The sequence below is a fragment of the Phocoena phocoena genome, chromosome 2 (assembly GCF_963924675.1).
Source record: "Phocoena phocoena chromosome 2, mPhoPho1.1, whole genome shotgun sequence".
Taxonomy (NCBI): domain Eukaryota; kingdom Metazoa; phylum Chordata; class Mammalia; order Artiodactyla; family Phocoenidae; genus Phocoena; species Phocoena phocoena.
In genome coordinates this window covers 29,460,424-29,481,563 of record NC_089220.1, presented here as the reverse complement: position 1 = coordinate 29,481,563, position 21,140 = coordinate 29,460,424, and the positions used below count along the sequence as shown (strand labels likewise).

Genomic DNA, 21,140 nt, shown 5'->3' with positions numbered 1-21,140 from the left:
GTGTAGTGAAGTCCCTCTCATCATCTTTCTTTGGGGTGAGCCTGTGAGATGAGGGCGGGGCGGCATCTCCAGGCACTTGAGGGGGCACGACCAGCGCGTTTTGCTGCAGACAGCATGTGATTGTATGCTCTCTGCAGCACCCTGGGCCGAGCCGGGGGCTCCGTTCGGTGGGCCCCCCTGGAGACAGCTGTTTGCTCAGGGCCTCTAGAATGCCTCCGAGGTGGGGCCTCCCAGTGCTGAAGCAGGGAGTCCCAGAGAGTGACCCGGTCCCTCTCTTTTCTCTGTGTGTTTTCCTAGAATGGTGACAGGAGCCCCTTGCCACCTTTGCCCCCCTCCATCTCCCCTGCACAAATCTCTGTCCTACCTGGCTTGACACCCACGGCCGCTCAGCGGGGCACGAGTTAAAAATCAAAACCTGCAGCAAAGAGCATCCATCCCCCGTACATTTTTTACGAGCTGTACTCTCCTGAGAATGTGGTTGTTCTTCGAACCTGCAGATTGATTATCCCTGTTCCACGCAGTGTCAGCTGAAGGGAGAAGCAATTAAAGAGAGCGCAGGAGAATCGCCAGGTTGGCCTGGAGCGCTGCCATCTCCCACAGTTGCCCCGAGTCATAGGAAGACCTCGGAAGGTTCGCCAGGCCTGGCAGTGTTCCCCACGAAGCAAACACGTGGTTAATGGGAACAGAGGTGCTCACACAACACTGGGACGATCTGTGGCATTTCAGCCACTGCCTGGCGAATATCACTCGGCTTCCATGGTGCTGCTGGTGGTGGGGTTCCAGCCCAACCAGAGACTAAGTCAAGTGGCGTCCGTTGTGCCCGCGTCTCTGTTGACCAGCAGAGGGCACAGAAACCCTTCCTTCTGCATGGAGTTGGCTTTTCCCTGGGAACGAACTAAAAGCTGAATTTTTCTAATCCATGAAAATCTTAGTTGATGAGAAGATAGCTAAACGAGGAACTAAGGGCTGCCCAGACCTCCTGATAGGATGGAGAGTGTCCAGCTGCTGCGTGGTTCCCCTTGTTGCAGCCAGCCTTGGCGAGGAAACCCCATTCCCTGTCAGCACCCCAGCCCTGCAGGAGATAGGAGGCCCCCTGAGGCAGCCCCTGACCGCCCTCAAGTCCCATCCCCTGCTGCTTGGCGCCGGGGGTGTCTGAGCCCAGGCTGCCTCCCCGCGAAGGCCAGTTGCCACCTGCATTCCTAAGCCAATGGCACGGATCACATGCTGGCATAGGGCTGGCTTCCCCACCTTGCCGACTCCCGCAAAGCAGGACAGGTGGTCTCCCTGATACCCACGTGTCCTCGTGGCCTACCAGTCATGACAGCCCTTCTGCCGCAAGAAGCCACGGAGGCTTAGTGCAGGGTAGCCACTAATCCGCCGCCACTGGCACCCTCCTCCCTGCTGGTGTCCTGGAGGAGCAGCGGTACCTGCAGGCTTTTGATAAGAGTAGAAGCCGCGCAGGCCTCAGTGGGCCTCCCATCCTCAGTAGATGGGGGAGGGGAGCTTCAGGGCCTCTTTCAAGGGGTGGGGGACCGGGCATCCGGGGATCAGAGCCCCCAGCTCAGGCCCGTGGGCTCAGAGATGACAAATACAAACCAAGCCTGTTCTGAATTTCTAATTGACACAAAGGTTCCTCGAAGCCAGTGATGGTAAACACATATGGGATGTCAGGATGCTGTTATGATACCATTTTTTTTTTTTTTTTTTTTTTTGCGGTATGCGGGCCTCTCACTGTCGTGGCCTCTCCCGTTGCGGAGCACAGGCTCCGGACGCGCAGGCTCAGCAGCCATGGCTCACGGGTCCAGCCCCTCCACAGCACGTGGGATCCTCCCGGACCGGGGCACGAACCTGTGTCCCCTGCATCGGCAGGCAGACTCCCAACCACTGCGCCACCAGGCAAGCCCCTGTGATAGCATTTTTGCTGTCACCCGAGAGGGATGAGACAGGTCATCTCCAAGGCAGACAGAGGGCTGAGCGGGTCCCCGTGCGCGCAGGGAGAGGAAGCTGCTATCTGGGGAATGTCATCCCCGCCCCTCCCCTTCCTGTTCTTTCTTGTCCTCCAGCATGCCTGTTGTTTCTTTTTATGCTTTTTTTATTCTTGGTTTTATCTGGTAAAGGGAACCTTTTAATTTTTTATGTAAAAGTTTATTAAATTTGATTCCGAAATTTCCATTTCCATCCGCTCCAGACCTTCTGTATACCCAGCTGAGTGATGTGCATTAATGTGGCTCCCAACTCGTTCTGCCAAAGGGACGCTGAGGCCTCAGGGGCCACGGGGAGCCTGCAGCGCTCAGAAGCTGCCGGGGCCTCAGGGCCTCCCCAGAGCTGCTCCTCAGAGCAGACTGGAACAAGGGACAGAAGGGGACACCCACATGACAGTGACTGAGGGGGGCAGGAAATCGCCCAGGTGTCATCATTTGTGTGAGAAATTGCCAGGTCTGGTGGTCTTGGGAAGGACACTGGCCCGGAGAAGTTGCTCCCAGCCCGGACCTCAGCCCAAGGTGGCTCCCTGCGGCTGCAGAGGACTCACCGAGCTGCCCGTTAGCCCTCCTTCCAGTCCTCTGAAAAACCAACACCAGTTCCTTTGTTTAGGACTGGTTTCCTAAATTTTACCTGCCCATCAGGAGAAGAAAACCTTACAGGTACTGTCATCGCCAGATGACCATTTTCACCTTTAAATACTTGGCCACCTCCTTCATTTCATGGCAGACCTAGTGGGGGGACAGAGAGACCCGAGGAACCTAGGGAACGTCCAGGGGGATGGAGGAGACCCACTCCCAGCTGAGTTTCAAAGACCCATCTGAACAATTGGACAGTTAACAGCCCCCTTCAAACTCTACCCTCTGCCCACCAGACTCCAGTTAAAGAGCCACTAGTTTCCCTCTCCCTGCATAGCCAGAGGACGTGAGCACCAAAGACCTGGGGCAGAAAGACAGAGGGCTGGTGTTGAAGGGCAGGTGATGACAGATGGCAGTGGCAGGAACCCCAGGCACCTTCCACCCAGGCCACCCGAGGAAGACGTGAGCTCTGAGGGATCAGAGTGGCCCAGGATTGAACCTGTGGCCACCCTGCGGCTCCCTCCACGGCTCCCACCCACAGGGCCTGAAAGCATTTCAGAGTTACACCAGATAGGAAGTGCTCAGACCAGACCTGTCTCACGTACCCCTCCACCTGCTTTGTACCCACTGTGCCATGAGGAGAGACATGCCCAGAAAGATACAGCAGTTCCAAGACAGCAGCACAGCGGGGATGAGAACTTCCTTATCTTCTGGTTGAGTGAAGTGATTGTGTCCTTCCCCGCCTCTCGCTCTTCAGGACCAGCGAGGGAACCATGAGGGTTTTCTTCAGGGAGATCGTTAGAATCACTAATGGCAAATCAGGGGGAGAGTTGGAGCTCACAGAGCTTGTGTCACACACGGATACACACACACTCTCTCCAGTCTTCTGTCCTTGTGTAAATGGAGCTGCATTACCTGAGTTGGCCACTGGGTGGCACCTCTAGGCCATGCACTTGACTACACAGACATTTCTCTGAAGAGCAACAGAAAAATATGCTTACCCTTTAAAAAAAAAAAGTACATCTTACTGTGGGTGAAATTCGATGACAGATTCCATGTCGTGGTTCAGCTTCTCTTGTCCCTGCCCTTTTGTTGGCTTGAGTAGGTGTGATACCCGTGGCTGTGGGAACCACATAGCCAGGAGCCTGTCCTCACAGCTCATTGATGGGGAAACTGGACTGTTGTTCACAGGGCATGAAATGTGCCACCCAGACCTGAGTCCTGCTGAAAGCCCTCTCCAGGGATGCCTTGGGAACCATCCTCATGACCTAGGGAGCTGTTGTCCAAGCTTTGGCCCTGGCTACTGTTGCTCTCAGCAGAAAAGAGCTCACAGCTCGCGCCCACCTCTCTAACACCATGCTGCTGCTGAGGGATTTGTGAGAGGCAAATATGGATGTGAGCACGAGGTTTTTCTCTCCAGTGATCCCTGGAGAATCTTTTAGTAGAGAGGTTCCCCACGTATGTCCCTTCAGCTTTGTTCCAGATGAGCCCATCTGCATTCCAACAGACATTTATTGAGCACCTACTATATGCCAAGCACCATGCCTGATACTGATGTTGCAAACAGGCTCGGTTTCTCCATCTATAATATGAATGACTGGGTCCTTCCAGCTCGAATATTCTTAATGACGCCCAGATTCTCTCTGCTTCTTTGATCTCTCCTTCATTTGGATGCCGCCACATCCCAACCAGATATGGCAAAGGGACTCACATTGTCTGTGGCGTGGCATCTATGTCAAGTGGCAGTTCTCAGCCAGGGGTGACTTTATCTCCCAGAAGACATTTGGTAATGTCCAGAAATTTTCTGGTTGTCACAACTGGGGAGGAGATGCCACTGGCATCTTATGGGTCGAAGCCAAGATTGCTGCTAAATCTCTTTCAATGAATGAGGCAGTGCTCACAACAAAGAATTATCCAGCCCGAAATGGCAATAGTGCCGAGGCTGAGAAACCTTGATGTAGAGGGAGAGAAATCTCTTTTTGGTAATCAGGGGCGCAGTGGTCTTCTAACATGCATTTAGTGCAATAATGGAACGCCTTTGTATTCTCAGCAGGCCCTGCGGCCTTCGTGATGTGTGAAGTGGCCACTGGGAAGGCTTGGGGATGCAGCAGAATGAATGCCACGGGAGGTCAGTTCTGGGACCATGTCCAGCAGAGCAGCTATTGACTAAGCCCATGGAACAGACTGTCTTTGTGCTTCCATTTCAGGTTCTGGTTGGCTGTCCAAGATCTCAAGAAACAACCCCTACAAGATGTGGCCAAGAGGGTGGAAGAAATCTGGCAAGAGTTTCTGGCCCCCGGAGCCCCAAGTGCAATCAATCTGGATTCTCACAGCTACGAGATAACCAGTCAAAACGTCAAAGATGGAGGGAGATACACATTCGAAGATGCCCAGGTTTGCTTATCTAGTCGAATAGTTCTGTCCCAAGATGTTCACTTTTCCACTCCACCACCCCACCCTTTAACACACATCCAAGGCGTTGTATGTAGTTACAATTTCAGGTTTTGTTATTTATAAGGCCATCAGTGGAGACCATTCCAGGTAGGTGCACAAAACAATTCCAGGAGGATTGTTTTCCTAGATGAGTTACGTTGTTCAATAGAAATAGGAATTTACCATTATACGTGGTATCTTTTCCAGGAAAACCTCAGAGTGTTTTACAAAACCTGAAGTCCTGTAATAAGTCGTAGTAGAATCTGGACACCATAGCACAACATTGGCAAACTGGGAACAGTAGCTGGCAGGGCCGGGGGTCAAGCCCACTCTCATAACTACCACCCTGCGCTGCTTCCACAGTGACTCCCAACCCTGTGGTGACTGGGGCGCTTTGTGCCATGTGATGAGATACCACGAGGAACAGGCCAAAGCCCCTGCCCTTGAGGGAGTTAAAGCCTAGTGGGAGAGACAGACAAGGAAACGGGCAGTGTCACCAGTAAATGAAGTGCCTCAACAGGGTGAGCTCTAGGGTTTAAGGGACCCATGGTTGGTGGTTGGGAGAGGGAAACTCACACCCCTGCTAAGCACCGTTACCCACACAGCTGCTGGCGAGGCTGACGAAAGAAACAGAAGCCTCCTAAGCAGCAAGCTTAACTTGAAGGCTGGGAGGGGCCATTTCTAGAGATGAGCATCAGACCCATTTCTCACTTCCTGGGTCCTAACGTTTATTTCCTTCCGCCATCCTACACTCCATGACAGGGCTTAAGGTTTTGCTCTGGTCCCCTCGACCCTCTTCATTTCTCTCACTTGTAAGGTCCCCAGGTGAGAATTTAGCCCTCCCACAGACATTACCTAATTTAGGAAACAGTCACCGATGCAGGTAATGGCATGAGAACACAGCCAGTGTCTCATCATCCAGATTTGCTCAGAACTTCAGAATGGAAATACCTACCAACCTCAACACCACGACTATCATTTCTCTCCCCCTGGTCGTGAGCTCCACTGGACACCTGTGCCAGGTAGATTTGGTTCTGTAGAGTTCAGTGACTTTGCTTTATGAAGTCCCTCGCACCCTTTGCACCTTCAAAGCAAAATATTTAAGTCATGAGAAATCTTTTTTTCTTTTCCAATAGATTTTTGTACGTGTGTGTATGTGTCCCAAGCACATAGCGACATATCGTGGTGAGGAGAGTGATGGCGAAACTCCGTGGGTAATGGAGAGTCTCCATGGGTAGTAGAGAATCTCCACAGGTGATAGAGAATCTCAGTGGGTGGTGGAGAGATCTCCATGGGTGATAGAGAAGCTCCATGGGTGATGGAGAAGCTCCATGGGTAGTAGGTAATCTCCATGGGTGATAGAGAAGCTCCATGGATGATGGAGAAGCTCCATGGGTCATAGATTATCTCCATGGGTGATAGAGAAGCTCCATGGATGATGGAGAAGCTCCATGGGTGACAGAGAAGCTCCATGGGTGATGGAGAACCCCCATGGGTGATGGAGAAGCTCCCCAGATGAACAATCTGAAGCACAAAGCTCAACTCTCCATTATTCATGAAACATGAGAAAAGGGAGACTGGTCAGAACCACGATGCTCCCCACCCAGTATTATTGCTCTGATCATGATATCAGGAAGGATTTATTTTCATGTTTTATTATGGAAACTTGTAAACATGTGGAAAAGTAGAAGGAATGGAGCAACAAACCTTTGTGGACCCTCATCCAGACTAAGCAATCATCTATACAAGACTGATCTCATTTTTATCTGTGTCCCCACCTATTTTTTCACCGTTTGTTTTAAAGCAAATCCAAGACTGTATCATTTCACTGTAAATAGTTAGGTGTGTATCTCTCTAAGAGAAACTGACCCTTTGGTCTTAACATTACCACAATGCCTTAACAAATTAGCAGTTATCTCTTAATATCATCAAATGTCATGCAAGTGTTCAAATTTATGGTAGTTCCATAAATGCCTTTTTAAAATCGTTATTGAAAATCAGAATCCAAACAAGGCCCACACATCGCAGTAGATCACCTTGTCTTTTAAGCGCCTTGTAATCTACGGGTTCCTTTTACGTCCTCCCCACCCACCCCCCCAACCCCTTGCCATCTACTTAATGAAGAAATTGGATCCTTTGTGCTGGAGAGATTCCATTGTCTGGATTTTTCTGACTGCAACGCTGTGGTACTATTTAACGTGTCCTTCTACCATCTGCATTTCCTATAAACTGGTAATTTGACTTAGGTGTTTAATCAGATTTAAGTTTGATTTTTGCGGGCAAAATGACTTCCTGGACTGTGCTGTGCCGTCTTGTCAGAAGGCACGTGATGTCTAGTTGTCTCTCTTTGTGGTTTTAGCAGCTATTGATGCTTATTGCTTAAATCCGTTAGTTAATTAGGGGTTACAAAATGCTGTTCTAATTCTATCATTCTTTCTTCATTTATTAACTGAAATACAAATTATCAAATGCACCTACCATTTGATTATCTAGTAATACAGTTCACATAGGAAAGATGGAATATGTGTTGGATGCATTCCCTTTATTTGCCAATTTAAAAAATAATGAATGGTTTACTGTCGTCATCCAGTGGTGACCAATGAGGGCTTTTTCGTGTGTCTGTCTTTTAGTGTCCTTGTAAACCTGTGGTTTTAAACATATTTGACGTGTTTTATCCATTTTGTTTGTTATTTTTATCAATGCTTGGATTGTGCCATCTCTGCCCTGTTGGCTCCTTCTGACATGACCCTACTAGTCTTTTATGTCATTCAAACACCAAGGAAACTAAGATGATCCAGGCCAGTCCCCAGACCTGGAATCAGCTAGTTCTCTAAGAATCGCTGGTTCCTCTTAGGGGGAAATGGTTTTTAGAGACCATAATTTGGGCACTTAGAGGCACTCATCGTTCCTGGGTTGGTCATCATTTTTAGGCCTTTCCAGTGGCCAGAGCTAGGAAATAGGTAGTTGTTATTTCTGATAAAAATACATCACGAGTACATACTGATACTTTCCATTCAGACTCAAAACTACAGGGGATTCTGTTTAACTTCTTTCTTATGTCTGTGTCACCCTTCTCTATGCTGAGAATCCTGGTTCTCAAGGATGCCGTAGATGATAGCATTAGTACTTCACGTTATTCGCTTTATCCTGCATCACCACAGAGCAGTCTCAAAATCGCAGTGCCACCTAACAGCAGCGACGTGGTTATTGCCTGGTTCTTTAATAGCTGCATAGTATCCCATTGTGTGGAAGTACCATGGTTTACTCAACCAGTCCTCTCTTCCCGACATTTATGTTATTACTAAGTCAAGAAATATTTGATTGAAAACTTGGGAAGTCAGCACATTGCACTGTGACATGTTTCTGGATACACAGCCTTCATTAGCACAGCTCTCTGCCATTTTTCAGGTACATACTTCCAAATATATTGTATCAGCTTACTGAGGATACCCAAAGCATCTCTAAACTCCTCAGTGTCTGTTAGGACTGGGATTCTCTGAATTCTAATAAAGTACTCTTCCTAAACCAGTTTCTTTTCAGCTTGTCCCCTTTTGTTTCTTAAGTGTGTTTTCATCATAAGTATACAGAGTGCTTCTCACTAGCCCTCTGACCTTGGGCAAGTTACTTAAACTCCCTGAGTCTTCTTTTCCTCATCTGTTGAACACAGATACAATGGTACCTATACTGTGGAAAGGGAATTAAGTGAAATGAAGCATGTCAACAACTAACCGTGTCTGGCTCACAGTAAGATAAGATATTTATGATATTATTTCCTTAATGTCATCAATACTCTTTTCTTATACTTTTATGTTTAGGAAGTTTGGTGAAAGAATTCAAATAATTGCATATAACCTTAGTACCCAGAGATAACTCCTATTCTAGTGTTTTGTTTCTCTCAACTTATGTGTAAAGAGTGTTTATGCAAATAGGGTGACTCTGTAGCCTGCCTTTTACACTAAACTAAGAGTTAATTTAAAAGGCTACATTTCTTCTGTAAAGGGCCAGATAGTTTAAATTTTGAGGTTTGTGGGTCATATGATCTACATCACTACTACTCAATTCTGCCATATAAAAACAGCTACACCGTAACAGTGTAAAATACATAAATAAGTGGGCCTGGTTGTGTTGAAAAACTTTATTTATGGACCCTGAAAGCTCAATTTCTTATCATTGTTCATGGAATATTATTCTTCTTTTGATTTTTTTTCAGCCACTTAAAAATAGAAAAACCATTCTTAGTTCACATAACATAAAGAAATAGAGTTTGAGACCACTGTGCTGAACATTATGTCATGAAAATCATTGAAACTTCAACAGATCAGAAAGATAGAAGATAGAGAGACTTGGGAGTGGTTAATCTTTCATTTATATGGGAGAGTAGGTTAGAGTAGACCATCTTGGTGCAGTAACAGCAGCCCACCAATCTCCGCGAATGTTTCTGCATCAAGGTTGAGTGTTACGGAGCCAACAGACCAAGGGGAAGTCAGCCAGTACCATGATCTTCACACTGCCTTACCCTTCCTGGCCAGCACTGCTGCCTGCACCCGCTGCACGGGTATGACTTAGAAGTTTCCAGGTAAGGAGAGGAGGCTAAGACCCAGCCAGGACTTGCTCTCCGATCTCCCAACTTGCTGGTCAAGTCTGCAGCTCAGATCACACTGCCCCTGGGTTATTAGAGCTGAGGGCTTGGTTGTCATGCAGAGACCTGGAGAAACTCCAGGTCCCTAGAGAAGGTCCCCAAGCTGGGGAGCAGGCTCTGATCCTGTTTCAGCCATATGCTTTGTCTAGGATTGTAAGACTGTAAGTCCTTTAAGCTTGCTCTCCTCAGTCTGCCCATCTGAGAAGTGGGAATGGTAGCACCCAAGCCCTTTGGAATGCCCCCCTCCATCACCCTACTGGGACCAGGAGCTCTGGGGTGGCTTCCTCAGCCGGTCATATGGTTCTCAGAAGCCAACCAACAGTGGTCAAAATGCCAATAGACATGTTGAGTATATGTCCTGCTACTAGGGATCAGTAGCCAAAGTGAAGACTCAGCCAGCTTTATGCATTCATTTGAAATGGGGACTGGGGGTGGGGTGCAGGCTCCCTCTGACGGTTTTGTCTTTTATCTGACCACATGCATTGTTACAGCAAAGTTAATTGCCTGCGTTTGCTTCCTGTGGAAATATCTCACAAGATGCCCCGTGAGCATGGGCCCAGCATTTGCACTTGTGTTTTGCCGATCCATTTGGCTTTTTTAAAAATCTGGGCCAAGACCAAATCTTCCATAAAGATCTGTGGGCTGTGACCATAGCCCTCAGCTGTTTGCTGTGTTGTTCCAGTTTCACAGATTTAGCCTCGTGAGGGGAGAAAAAAAAGAAAAATGAGCCATGATTTTTTTTTTTTTAAGGACTCAGTTCTTTATGCTAGGGATTGAATTCTCTGTTCTCAATCTTGGGGCATCCGCAGGAGCTGCATTGCCACCTACTTGCTATGTGGTCTCAGGCAAGGATCTTGACCTTTTGTGCCCTAGTTTTCTCCTCTGTAAAATGGGGATGATGTCTTCTCTACAGCCGTCTAAAGGTTTTTTAGAAATCAGATGAGCTAATATTACTGAAAATTCTTTGAATAAGTAAAGTGCTATATACTTATATGTGTGAACTCACAAAAATTAATGGCTTTAGTATTCCCTGAGATCTCAAAATTCCAAGCTAGATCTAAAATGAGTTCTCCCAAGAAGGGTCTGCTCTTAGAAGGGGTTCTTAGTGGGGGGGAAATTCAAAAATAAAAAGTATGTAGGAGCCAAATCTGGGGGGCCTTGAGTGTTTTCCTAAGGAATTTGAACTTTCTCAGTCTGAAGACAGTAGGAAAACATTGAAGGCTTAGAGCTGAAAGAGGAGGAATGAAATGGTGATGAGCAGAGCAAGCGGAAGCTGAGAGAGATCTGAACCTCGGGGCATGGAGTCCAAGCTCTGCTGGTGGTTTTTGGAGGAGAGAATGAAACCACAGGAAGTATCGCGAGCCTGAGACCTCCTCTCAGGGCATTCATCTCTTTCCAGAGCGTCCACAGGCTGCAGGAGGGAGACCGGAGTCAGCAGGCTGGTGCAGTGGCTGCCTGGCTTCAATTTTAAAAGTCTCAGAGTATCCTAGGATGTTCCGAGGACTGTGTCACTGGATCCATTCAGTCATTCATCCATCTCCCCATCCATCCGTTTCATGAACATTCATTCTCCCGTTCGAGTTGGGAGACCTTGACCTGTGGGCTGTGAAGTTCTACACTGAGGGAAATTGCAAAGGATATTAGGGACCCAGATGGCTTTTTGCCATTGGGCACAGCTTATCCAAGAGCACATCATTCTTTTTTTTTTTTTTTTTTTTTTTTGCGGTACACAGGCCTCTCCCGTTGCGGAGCAGACTCTGGACACGCAGGCTCAGCGGCCATGGCTCACGGGCCCAGCCGCTCCACGGCATGTGGGATCTTCCCGGACCGGGGCATGAACCCGTGTCCCCTGCATCGGCAGGAGGACTCTCAACCACTGCACCACCAGGGAAGCCCAAGCACATCATTCTTTACAAATAAAACAAAACAGGCCTAGGAAACCACTTCACTGAGATTGGATTGGATTGGAAATCTGTCCATCAAAGGGATTGACAGTTGAATCTGATGGACCAATCCAGCCTGTTGACTTTGGTCCCTGCAGGTTCCCACGTAGGTTTCCTACATGTCCAAGCCACCCTGCTTTCCTGACCTGCAGTAGCTGCTGAGATGCCCCATCCAGACCTGTACCTGCAGTGTCTGGCCTCCAGTGCCTCTGGATTTTAAGTTCTTTGCTAGGAGCAGACATCTGGCCTTCCTTACCTTCTGTAAATCCCTACAACATTAAAATAATGCTCTGCACACTGTTCTGTTTTAAATTAAAAAATTTCCTTGACAACTCAGTCCAGAATGATAATACTCTCAGCTGTACCTATCATTTAAAATAAATAAATAAAAGGCCATTTGTCCCTTGGTTTTCCACTTTGAAAAATCTTGCCACACAACCTTGAGGAGCACATATAGTAGGTGCTCAATAAATACTGGTTAAATCCAATTTCTATAACATGCCAATTCAGCAAAACTTGGAATATCCACTAAGGGCCAGATGTTCTAGGCTCTGGGAATATACAGATACATAAGCTCTCCTCTTAAGCAGACCCCAATCTAAGTTACCAAACCTCCGCTTGGCCATCATCTATGCATGGAGTGATCAAAGAGCAACCTCGAGGTCAAAATGAGGTCAGGGTGATACAAGAGCTGAGAAATACACCATCGAGTTACACCCACAGTGAGCAGACAAGAAGCCTCTAGTCAAAAGTCTCTATTCTTACCTAAACTTTGATGTTTAAAAGCAACTTGATTAAGGAATGCAAGGCCTCTAACATTTGCTTTGTTCAAAAGCCAGAGTCCAGTGGAGCCCACGTTTACATTTGCCCCAGATTACTCAGAAGCAGATGTCTTCCTAGCTTGGTGAAGGCTGTTAATCTTTGCCCCAGTGGTGGAGGTGGTGGCGTCGTGTGCCAGTATCACAAGACTACACCAAGTTTCCTGATATTAATCCTCATTTGGAGGGCATTTCCTAGTAGACTTCCCATGCCAGACATACTTTAATAAAAAATGCTATGGCACTGCTTACTCCAGGAATTACTCATTTTATCCTGTGGGTGGTTTTATTTTAGGGAAATGAACAGCAGAGGGAGGGATGCATTTTGAAAAGAACAAATCAGTTGTTTGTGAGCGGTTTCTGTTTATTACCACAGAGACGAGTAGTTCTTGAAGAGAAGGCGTCAGAGAACTAAATTCCAAAATTTCTCTGTGGATGCTTCAGAGCAGAGATTTCTTGCACCAAGCCCCATGACCTTGAAGAGGAGAAGGAAACATTTGTCTAAGTTAATACCCATGGTATTTGGGTAGGTGAAAGGAAATATGCAAAGCTGTCTTTGAAGCTACTCTTATCTAAGAATAGGGATTGAACAGCATCAAAATACTGTGCCCTTTGGCCAGTTAAATTGAACATGGTTATACAGATGCTTTGCGATGTAAAGGCAAAAGATAATTCACTCTTACACTCTCTTATGACTTGAATGTTGCATTCCATGGAAACAGTGTCTGCCACGCCCCACTTAGAAAGACAAAGAAATCCAGATGGGGGCTTCTCATTTAAGATCCACAGGATCCTAGAATATTTTTTTAAATGTATATATATATAAACTAAATCACTTTTCTATACAGCATAAATTAACACAACATTGTAAATCAACTATATTTCAATTTTAAAAAAGAAGGAAAAAACCTGGAAAAAAAGATCCACAGGATCCTAGAATGGTCATCCAAAGCCGCATCCATGAGGACAAGCTACTGTCTTTCATTCAAGTGAGCGTCTGTACTCACTCAAGTGAGTCTTTTCTATGTTTATTAAGCAGATACTGACTTAGGATCCCCATCAATTCCCTACCACTGGGCAGTTCCACCCTCTGTCCTCCTGAAGGACCCATGATGAGAAAAGTGTTCATTTTCTTTAGGCTTCAGCTTACCGTGTCTAAGGTCTGAAGACCTTTGGTTTAAGATATTCAAGAGTCTCTTGAAAGGTGAGACTGATACATCTTCTGGGTGACCTTCTGTGACACAGACTTGCTGCCTGTGACTTCCCAGGGGCCTGGTCAGCCCTCAGAGCTTTGCCAGTTCGGCCCTTCCTTCTGGTGCGGAAGGCAAGTGGTACATGACCTGTGAGGTGAGAGCCTGTGTCACCCTGGGAGACTTGGCCGTTGCTGTCACTGACAATGTGGTGGTGAACAGTTCCCGAAACGGAATGGTGAATGGCAGTTGCATCTACCCCTGGGATGACTCAGATTAAAGATTGAAAGGAGGCCCCTGACGCTTCTGCTAACCACACGCTGAGGACCTTGTCTCGGCCACAGAACCTGACTCTCTCAAAAGCCCAACTCAAGGACCATGAACAGCACCGTGTACCAAGGGAAGAGTGTGAGCTTTGGGGTCACAGAACACTGGGCTCAAATCCTTGCTCTGTGCTTGGGCAAGTCACTCAACTTTGTAGAGCTTTAGTGTCCTCATCTGTAAAATGGGATTGTTTAAACCTAAGCACTGATTCAGAGCAAACAACAACAGCAATGGAAATAATACAGCTGGACTCCGCTCACCTTTCCTCCTCCCCGGGAACCTTCTGGTCTTTGGTCTCCTTCCCATGTCATCCCTGGCAAGGACAGTCCCAACATGAAGGCCAGTTATCATCATTACTTTACATGTGTATAGTTTTCGTAATGTGTTCCCTTGTATTTCCTCGGTTAATTGTGTGCTCGGCGGGGCTGGAAAAGGCAGACTCAGGACCTGAATCCAAACCTTTGGCCCCCAGCCCAGCCCCCCTTCCAGCGTCTTACACGGCAATGTCACATCCTGCCCCACAGCGTCATCTTCCTTCAAGGGACCACAAGGAACCCAACAGTTCCCAAAGGCTGGATGTTGTTCCAGGAAGCTTGGGTGTTCCCAAGAGGACAGAGGACAGAGACACATACATCTGCAAAAGAAAAACAGGACACTTGAAAATCCCAAGAAAAGCTCTTGGCAGCTGTGCAATGCTCCAGCTGAGCGGCCTCCCACTCCAGGAGGATGCTCTAAAGCTGGGGGATGAGATCGTAGCTGTTTCAGGAACCCACAGCAAAGAGGAGGACGTAAGGGTGTTCTGAAGTAGTCTAACTGCTCCAGCATGCTTGGGGCCCAAGGCCCAGGCATTTGTCTGATTACCTTCCCCAGCGCTGTGAGGCCCACCGTGTCTTGTCTAAAAACAAAGGAGATTTCCAAATGAGGACCCTCACTGCAAAACATTGATTTGTAGCAGGTGTGGTTTTGAGACAGCTTGCACTGCTCGCTCCCTCCTCCTCCCGCATGTCTCGGACTCCACTGATTCCAGTCATTTTGGGTTTAGGGGTTTTTTTCTTTCACTCCATTGCTTTTTTTTTTTCTGAATCTTTTTTATTGAAGTATGGTTGATTTACAATATTATATGAGTTTCAGGTGTACAACATATCATTCAATATTTTTATAGATTACATTCCATTTAAAGTTATTATAAAATCTTGCCCATGGTTCCAGTTGGTTTTGCTTCTGCCTTAGCATCCCAGGTAAGCAAAGCTCCCACCTCGGGCTTGGCCCTGGATGAGGGTGGAGTGTCTCATCAGGGTGACATCCATGTACTGTAACTGTCAACCACCATGGGGTATGATTCCCTCCCCCCACTGAGAATTGTAGCTAAGATGTCCAGTATGGCTTAGGGCCTTAGGACATCAGTTTCTCTACCTATGGAGAACCATCCTCACCCTCCCTGGAGCAGGTGCCTCCCTACGTGTCAGGAAGGCAGATGTGGACTCTGGTAGTTCTGCTTGTTCACGGTCAACTCAATCATCCGTTTTTTAAAAACAGAGAGAGGGAGCAGGGGAGGGAGGGGTCTGGGGAAGGAAGAAAGGAAGGAAGGAAGGAAGGAAGGAAGGGAGGGAGGGAGGGAGGGAGGGAGGGAGGAAGGGAGGGAGGGAGGGAGGGAGGAAGGGAACAAGGGAGGGAACAAGGGAGGGAGGGAGGGAGGGAGGGAAGGAAATAAAACAAGAAAAGACAAGAAAAAGCAAAGAAGAGAAATGCAAACTTATTTCTCTCTGGCCCTTTCTCTCATTCTGTCAGTGAGCGCTCGCTGGTTTTGCCAGTGGCTCTCCTGCTTCTTGCAGATTCTGGATATACATTTTCCTTAAGACTGATTGTCTGCAAAGCAGTGGAAACAAACCAGAACCCCTCATAAATCAGTAGGGGTCACTGCCAAGAGCTTTGTACACTTGCTGTCCCTGGCAGTGATAAACTCATTGCATTTGGGAACTGGCCAAAGACCCTGAGTCCTATCTTAATTCTCATTCCCAGAAAAACCTCAGCACTCCATACCCCCACCCACTGTTTACTGTCTTTGTGTTTCTTAGACAAAGCTGGCAAGGAAGAAGGCACAGAGTTCCATAACTGGGTACATCAGAGGCTGCACTTCTTTGCTTGGGGGAGGAGAGGAGGGTAGAGGAGAGTCCTGGATCCATAGGCTGTGGGAGAGGAGGCCCCAGAGGGGCCTGACGCCTCGGGCCCTGTGGGGGACATGAGCGATCTGCAGAGGTTCTTGGATTCTGTTTTGCTCAGACCATGCCTTGCACATGCGAGTGTTGTTTTGGTGCTTGTTTCCTTACAGGGTAATCTGAGATGGTCATAATGATGGCCAAGGGCTAGCAACGAGGTTGGCAGAGTGAGACTGCCTTATGCAGCCCACATCCAACAGGCCATACTCTCTCCCCACAAGGTCCTCACCTTGGCTCTGGCCTTGGCAAGAAATTGCCAAGTTGGCACATGACATAGAGAGAACAAGAGCAGTGCCCAAACTGCCCCTCTGACCTACATCAACTGGCCCCCCCACCCCCGAGAGGGGACCACCACTGCCTGCTACTCCTCGGCCCTGGTTGTCCTTCTTGCTCTGGTTGACCAGACTAGGAACTGGGAGACACATTCCTGTCTACTCAGCTCTTCCTACCTTGATGAGGCTCTTTCTGGTTGAGGGACAGCCATTCCCCACCTCGGACACGGTAGGTCATCCTCAGTTATACCCGTTCACAGCACCCTGAACCTCCTTTTCTTCCTTGTATCCCTCAGCTCAGCTGGTTACGCACGCCCTTATGCAGTGAACTCTAAGCTTTATGACAGCGGGGACCTCTTCTGTCTTGGCGATGCTGGAATCTCAGTGGCTGACACAGTGCCTGGCACCTAGGAGATGCTCAACAAATATTCTGGGGATCAAATGTTGAGGCATCTGCTTTATCCTATATTCTTTCTCAATTGACAAGTTCTTTCTTTCAGTGGCTTTTCCTGCCCACGATGAGCTGGAGGAATTAGCTAGATCAGGGGTGAAATTTGTTGCCAAGGCCAGAAGGGCTGGGCTCGGAAAGGTTTCCTTCCTCTTCTTGGGAGAGCAGGGGGTATTTTGTGAGATATACTTGGGGATTTAGATTCCTCTGAGAAGTCAGAACAAGAAGCATGGGCCTGTTGCCTTGGAGAGGGGTTTGGAGAGGGGCCAGGCCCGAGGGCCAGGCCTTTCCAGATCACTCAGGAGCAACCTGGCCCTGTGGGCCAGACAGAAGCCATGCCTGAGACAAGAAGAAGGAGACAGCGAGATAGTTTCTCTCTGGGTTAACATTTGTATCTAAGATGTAAATGTTAGACCACTTTAAAGGGACAGCAAATGCAAAGACCATGATGTCCCTCGGTCTAGGCCCTGAGGCCATTAGGGCTGAGCCACGAGGCCCACATCGGGACTTCCTTTGAGTTGAGTGTGATCCCCACTCTCCTTCCATACAGAGAGCAGGATCTGATCATAAACTAAAACAAGTATGGAGCCTGCAAACTTGCTCAGTACTTGCAAACTCAGACCAGCATTTCAGTGAACCAAAAAGCAACATAAATTCCGCTAACATTTAACCCTGTGCTGGACGCTATGCACATATAAGAGATTAAAAACACCTTGTTCCCTCAAGGAGCTTAAACTAGAGCGGGCTGGGTTTTTGTCTGAAATTTGCAGAAAAACACTCAGCGACATGTGTTCCCACTGTTTATTAACTCAGAACACATCTGGATCATCAAAGTAGATTCAGATTGAAGCCAGTGTTTCGTTTCACTGGGCTCCTTTCAGTGGCCCCATTCCCACGAGTAGGGCTGCACCTGCTTTTATAAATATGGGGGCATCTGGGCAAGAATGAAGCTGGTGCCCAAATAGGTCTGCATATGGTCCATCCGAAGATGGCCTGAGAGGGATCCACATGTCACCAAGGTGATTCTTGCTTTCTGTCTTCACTTTCTTTTGAGGTGGGTAGGAAGAGGGTCTTGGCAAGCCATCGTCATCACCCAGCTTCCTCTGGGATGCACCAGCAGTCTGGCCAGGTACTTCTTAAACGTGCCCCCAGCTGAGGAGAAGTCTCTACCTCTCCTTCCTCCTCCCCTGGGAAGAGTACCCGAGGAAGAGGTCCTTACTGACCAGTCCAGCCTATTTGCTGAGCATTCTCTTCACTGACCAGCTCTCCATTCCCCTGAGCACTGGGGCCCTTGTCCAGCGTTGTGGGATGAACAATGAGTGTACATCAGGCAAGATGCACCTCCCTAGGGAAAGCCCACCCTCCTCCTAACAGGTCCTCTCTTGGGACAGCCAGGATTTCCTATGCAGCTGAGCTACCATCCATTTCAACTAATAAATAACCCTTTTTCAATGGACAAGCTCCGTCTTTTAATGAAACAGGCTTTCCCTGCCCTTAATGAGGACAGATCTATCAGGAAGGGATCACAAGGCAATAGGAATTAGCAGGAAGTGAAGGGCAAAATCCGTTGCCATGGCCAGAATGTAATGCCTCTAGGAGCCCAGGAAGGCACTATGCCCCAGCATCTGCCCCTCCTGGATGGAATACTCAGGCCTGGCATATTTGCCCAGATGTCCCCACGATCTGGTTCTAAGGGTCCCCTTCCAGGATGGGATGGTGGCCCTGACATGCACAAACTGACCCAAATTGCATCGTTGCCTGTGGACTTTTTTTTTAATTAAACTTTTTATTTTGAGATACTTTTAGCTTCACAAGCAGTTATAAGAAATAATATAGAGACATCCCATGTACCCAGTTTCTCCTAACAGTAACATCTGCAAAAGCTATACTACAATATCACGGCCATGACGTTGACATTGCTACATCCCCCAAGTTTATCAGATTTCCCAATTTTACTTGTATGTGTGTGTATGTGTTTAGTTCTATACAACTCTATCACGTGTGTAAGATGTGTCAAGATACAGAGCTAGTCCACCCCCACAAGAACCCTTCCTATTGTCTTTTATAACCACACCTCCCTCCCCTCCCTGCCCCTCTCCTGTCCCTAACCTCTGGCAACCACTAATCTGTTGTCTGTTCCTGTAATTTGTCATTTCAAGAATGTCATACCAGTGGAATCATACAGTATGTAACCTTCTGGGGCTTTTTTTCATTCATCATAATTCCTTTGAGATTCATCCAAGTGGTTGGGTGCATCAGTAATTTCTTCCTTCTTATTGCTGTGCCTGTGGTTTTAATCACTAAGCAGTACTGCATCCCAACATGGCATCAAGGCCCAATTACATAGCCTCTGCGACATGATCCTCAAGGATCTTTTACTCTGTGAGAGAAAATAGGTTTTGGTTGGTGTTTTCTGAGTGGGAAAAAAACGATACAAAGCCAACATGTTACATGTTTTTCCAGGTACAGACAAGCATATTTCGGTTTGTTTGTTTCTTTCCTAACACAGTGGCCAGCTGCGTCGCAGTTCCCTTTAGCACTGGTTGACAGTTCTTTCTTGTGTCTTCCCACCTTCCGCCTTTCCAGGAGCACATCTACAAGCTGATGAAGAGCGACAGCTATGCCCGCTTCCTCCGGTCAAATGCTTACCAGGACTTGCTGCTCGCCAGGAAGAAGGTATCTGCGAAGGGCAGCCTTGCCTTTCTTAGCACTGTTGACCTTTGCCTGCTGCTTGCTGCTGGTGTGAAATGAGAATGTCATCCCTTGGGTTTTATTTCTTTTCTCTTTTCTTCTTTCCCTTCTGTGCCTGGTCCCACTCCAATAGAATATAATTAGGATTGTCACCACATCAGCCCCCCCACAAGGTCCAGGGTGTGGCATCCTGTCTCCCTGGACCCATCATCTCCATCTGCGTGTCCTGCCCACAGCGGAGAGTGTGACCAAATTCTGAGGCTGCAGTGGCTCAGCCCAGGAGTACAGGGCTGGCAGTGACATCAGCCAATCCCTTAGGAAACCACTGAAGAGTCCAGCCCCCTCCCCACAGATTTTCTGTCCCCGACCGGCTCAGACATGAGTGTGAGGCAGGGATTGGGGCGCCCCGCTCTGGATAGAAACGCTTATGGGTTTCTAGGGGGTGATCTGGCACCTGAAGTCCTTCCTGGGGTGGTTGCCCCTCCCTCTCCCTCACCTGCCCCACAGCATTTGCTTTTTCTTTTAACCAAGAAGTAACGGCATCCTAGCTCCTTCCTCCTCCTCCACTCTGAATGAAGTCCTCGTTCCCTGTGGCCCTCAGTGTCTGGACTTGGGGGTGCAGGGACCCTCAGCATGCAGGGTGGTGGGGAGTGACTGAGGCAGGGATGAACTCAGCTGGATTTATGGGAGGAGGGAAGGAAGAGCCAGGAGGGACATGGGGTCTGGAAAAGGGGAGGCAGGAGGGACGGCTCAAGGTTCCAGTATGCCTGCAAACGCTCTGCACGTCTAGGTTCTCATCTGAGGCCCACGTGTGGTTAATGGGGCTCTCCTTGCACCAAGTCCCGGGACTCCCGTGCCGTGCCGCTTAGGACCATGCGCATCCCTTTCTTCTCCCTCTCAGCCTCCCGGCAGCAGTCCCTGAGCCTGTGGTTGTCCAGCAACACGCTGTCTGTCGGGCTTCCTCTCTCAGCCACACAGCCCCTCTTTCTGTGTACTGTGACCTCACGTGCCAGCATCTTGTCTGCATATCTGGCTGGTCCCACAGCACTCCTGAGTCTAGAAGAGCATTTATATCCTGCTTGCCTGCCCTTAGGTAGCCCTGAGGACATCCCCAAGAGCCTGAGAAAGAGAAGTAGACTTTGGGGACTCCCAGAGTGTGAGGAACCCAGCTTTCTTGTTGGCCTGCATCCCTTCCATCAGGTGTCACTACTACAATGGAAAATGTGAAGCCTGACCTCCAGCCCGCTCCCTTGCCAGAGGGTGGAGGTGGAGAGGCCCTGATGCAGCTGGCTGACATCCCCACCAGTAATGGCTCTGATACCCAGTTTTTCAGGAAAAGTTGTGGAGACCTTTGTTGCCTCCAGCCCAGATCTCAGGGGAGAAGGCAAAGTAATTGTTCCTTATTTCTTGCGGCTCAAGACCCTGAACTGATCCCCGGTGTGGGGAAATTGTGAGCCTCTAGCAGTCTGACCCATCTGGGCCTGTCCACACACCCAGAAGAAGCCAGAGGCCATTCAGTCTCCCTGTGGGTCTGAGCACAAAGGGAAAACACACCCCAGCACAGGGAGTGGGGCTGAGATTCCACAGATCCTCCCGTACGAGGAAAGC

At 48.3% G+C, this 21,140-nt stretch overlaps 1 protein-coding gene across 1 annotated transcript in view; it reads left to right on the top strand.

The window, feature by feature from the left end:
• Positions 1-21,140, top strand: part of RGS6 (regulator of G protein signaling 6) — a 537,436-nt gene that overhangs the window by 484,407 nt on the left and 31,889 nt on the right. Inside the window, 2 exon segments of the mRNA XM_065871495.1 lie at positions 4,766-4,952; positions 19,428-19,517. Of these exon segments, the coding sequence (XP_065727567.1) occupies positions 4,766-4,952; positions 19,428-19,517 (277 nt within the window).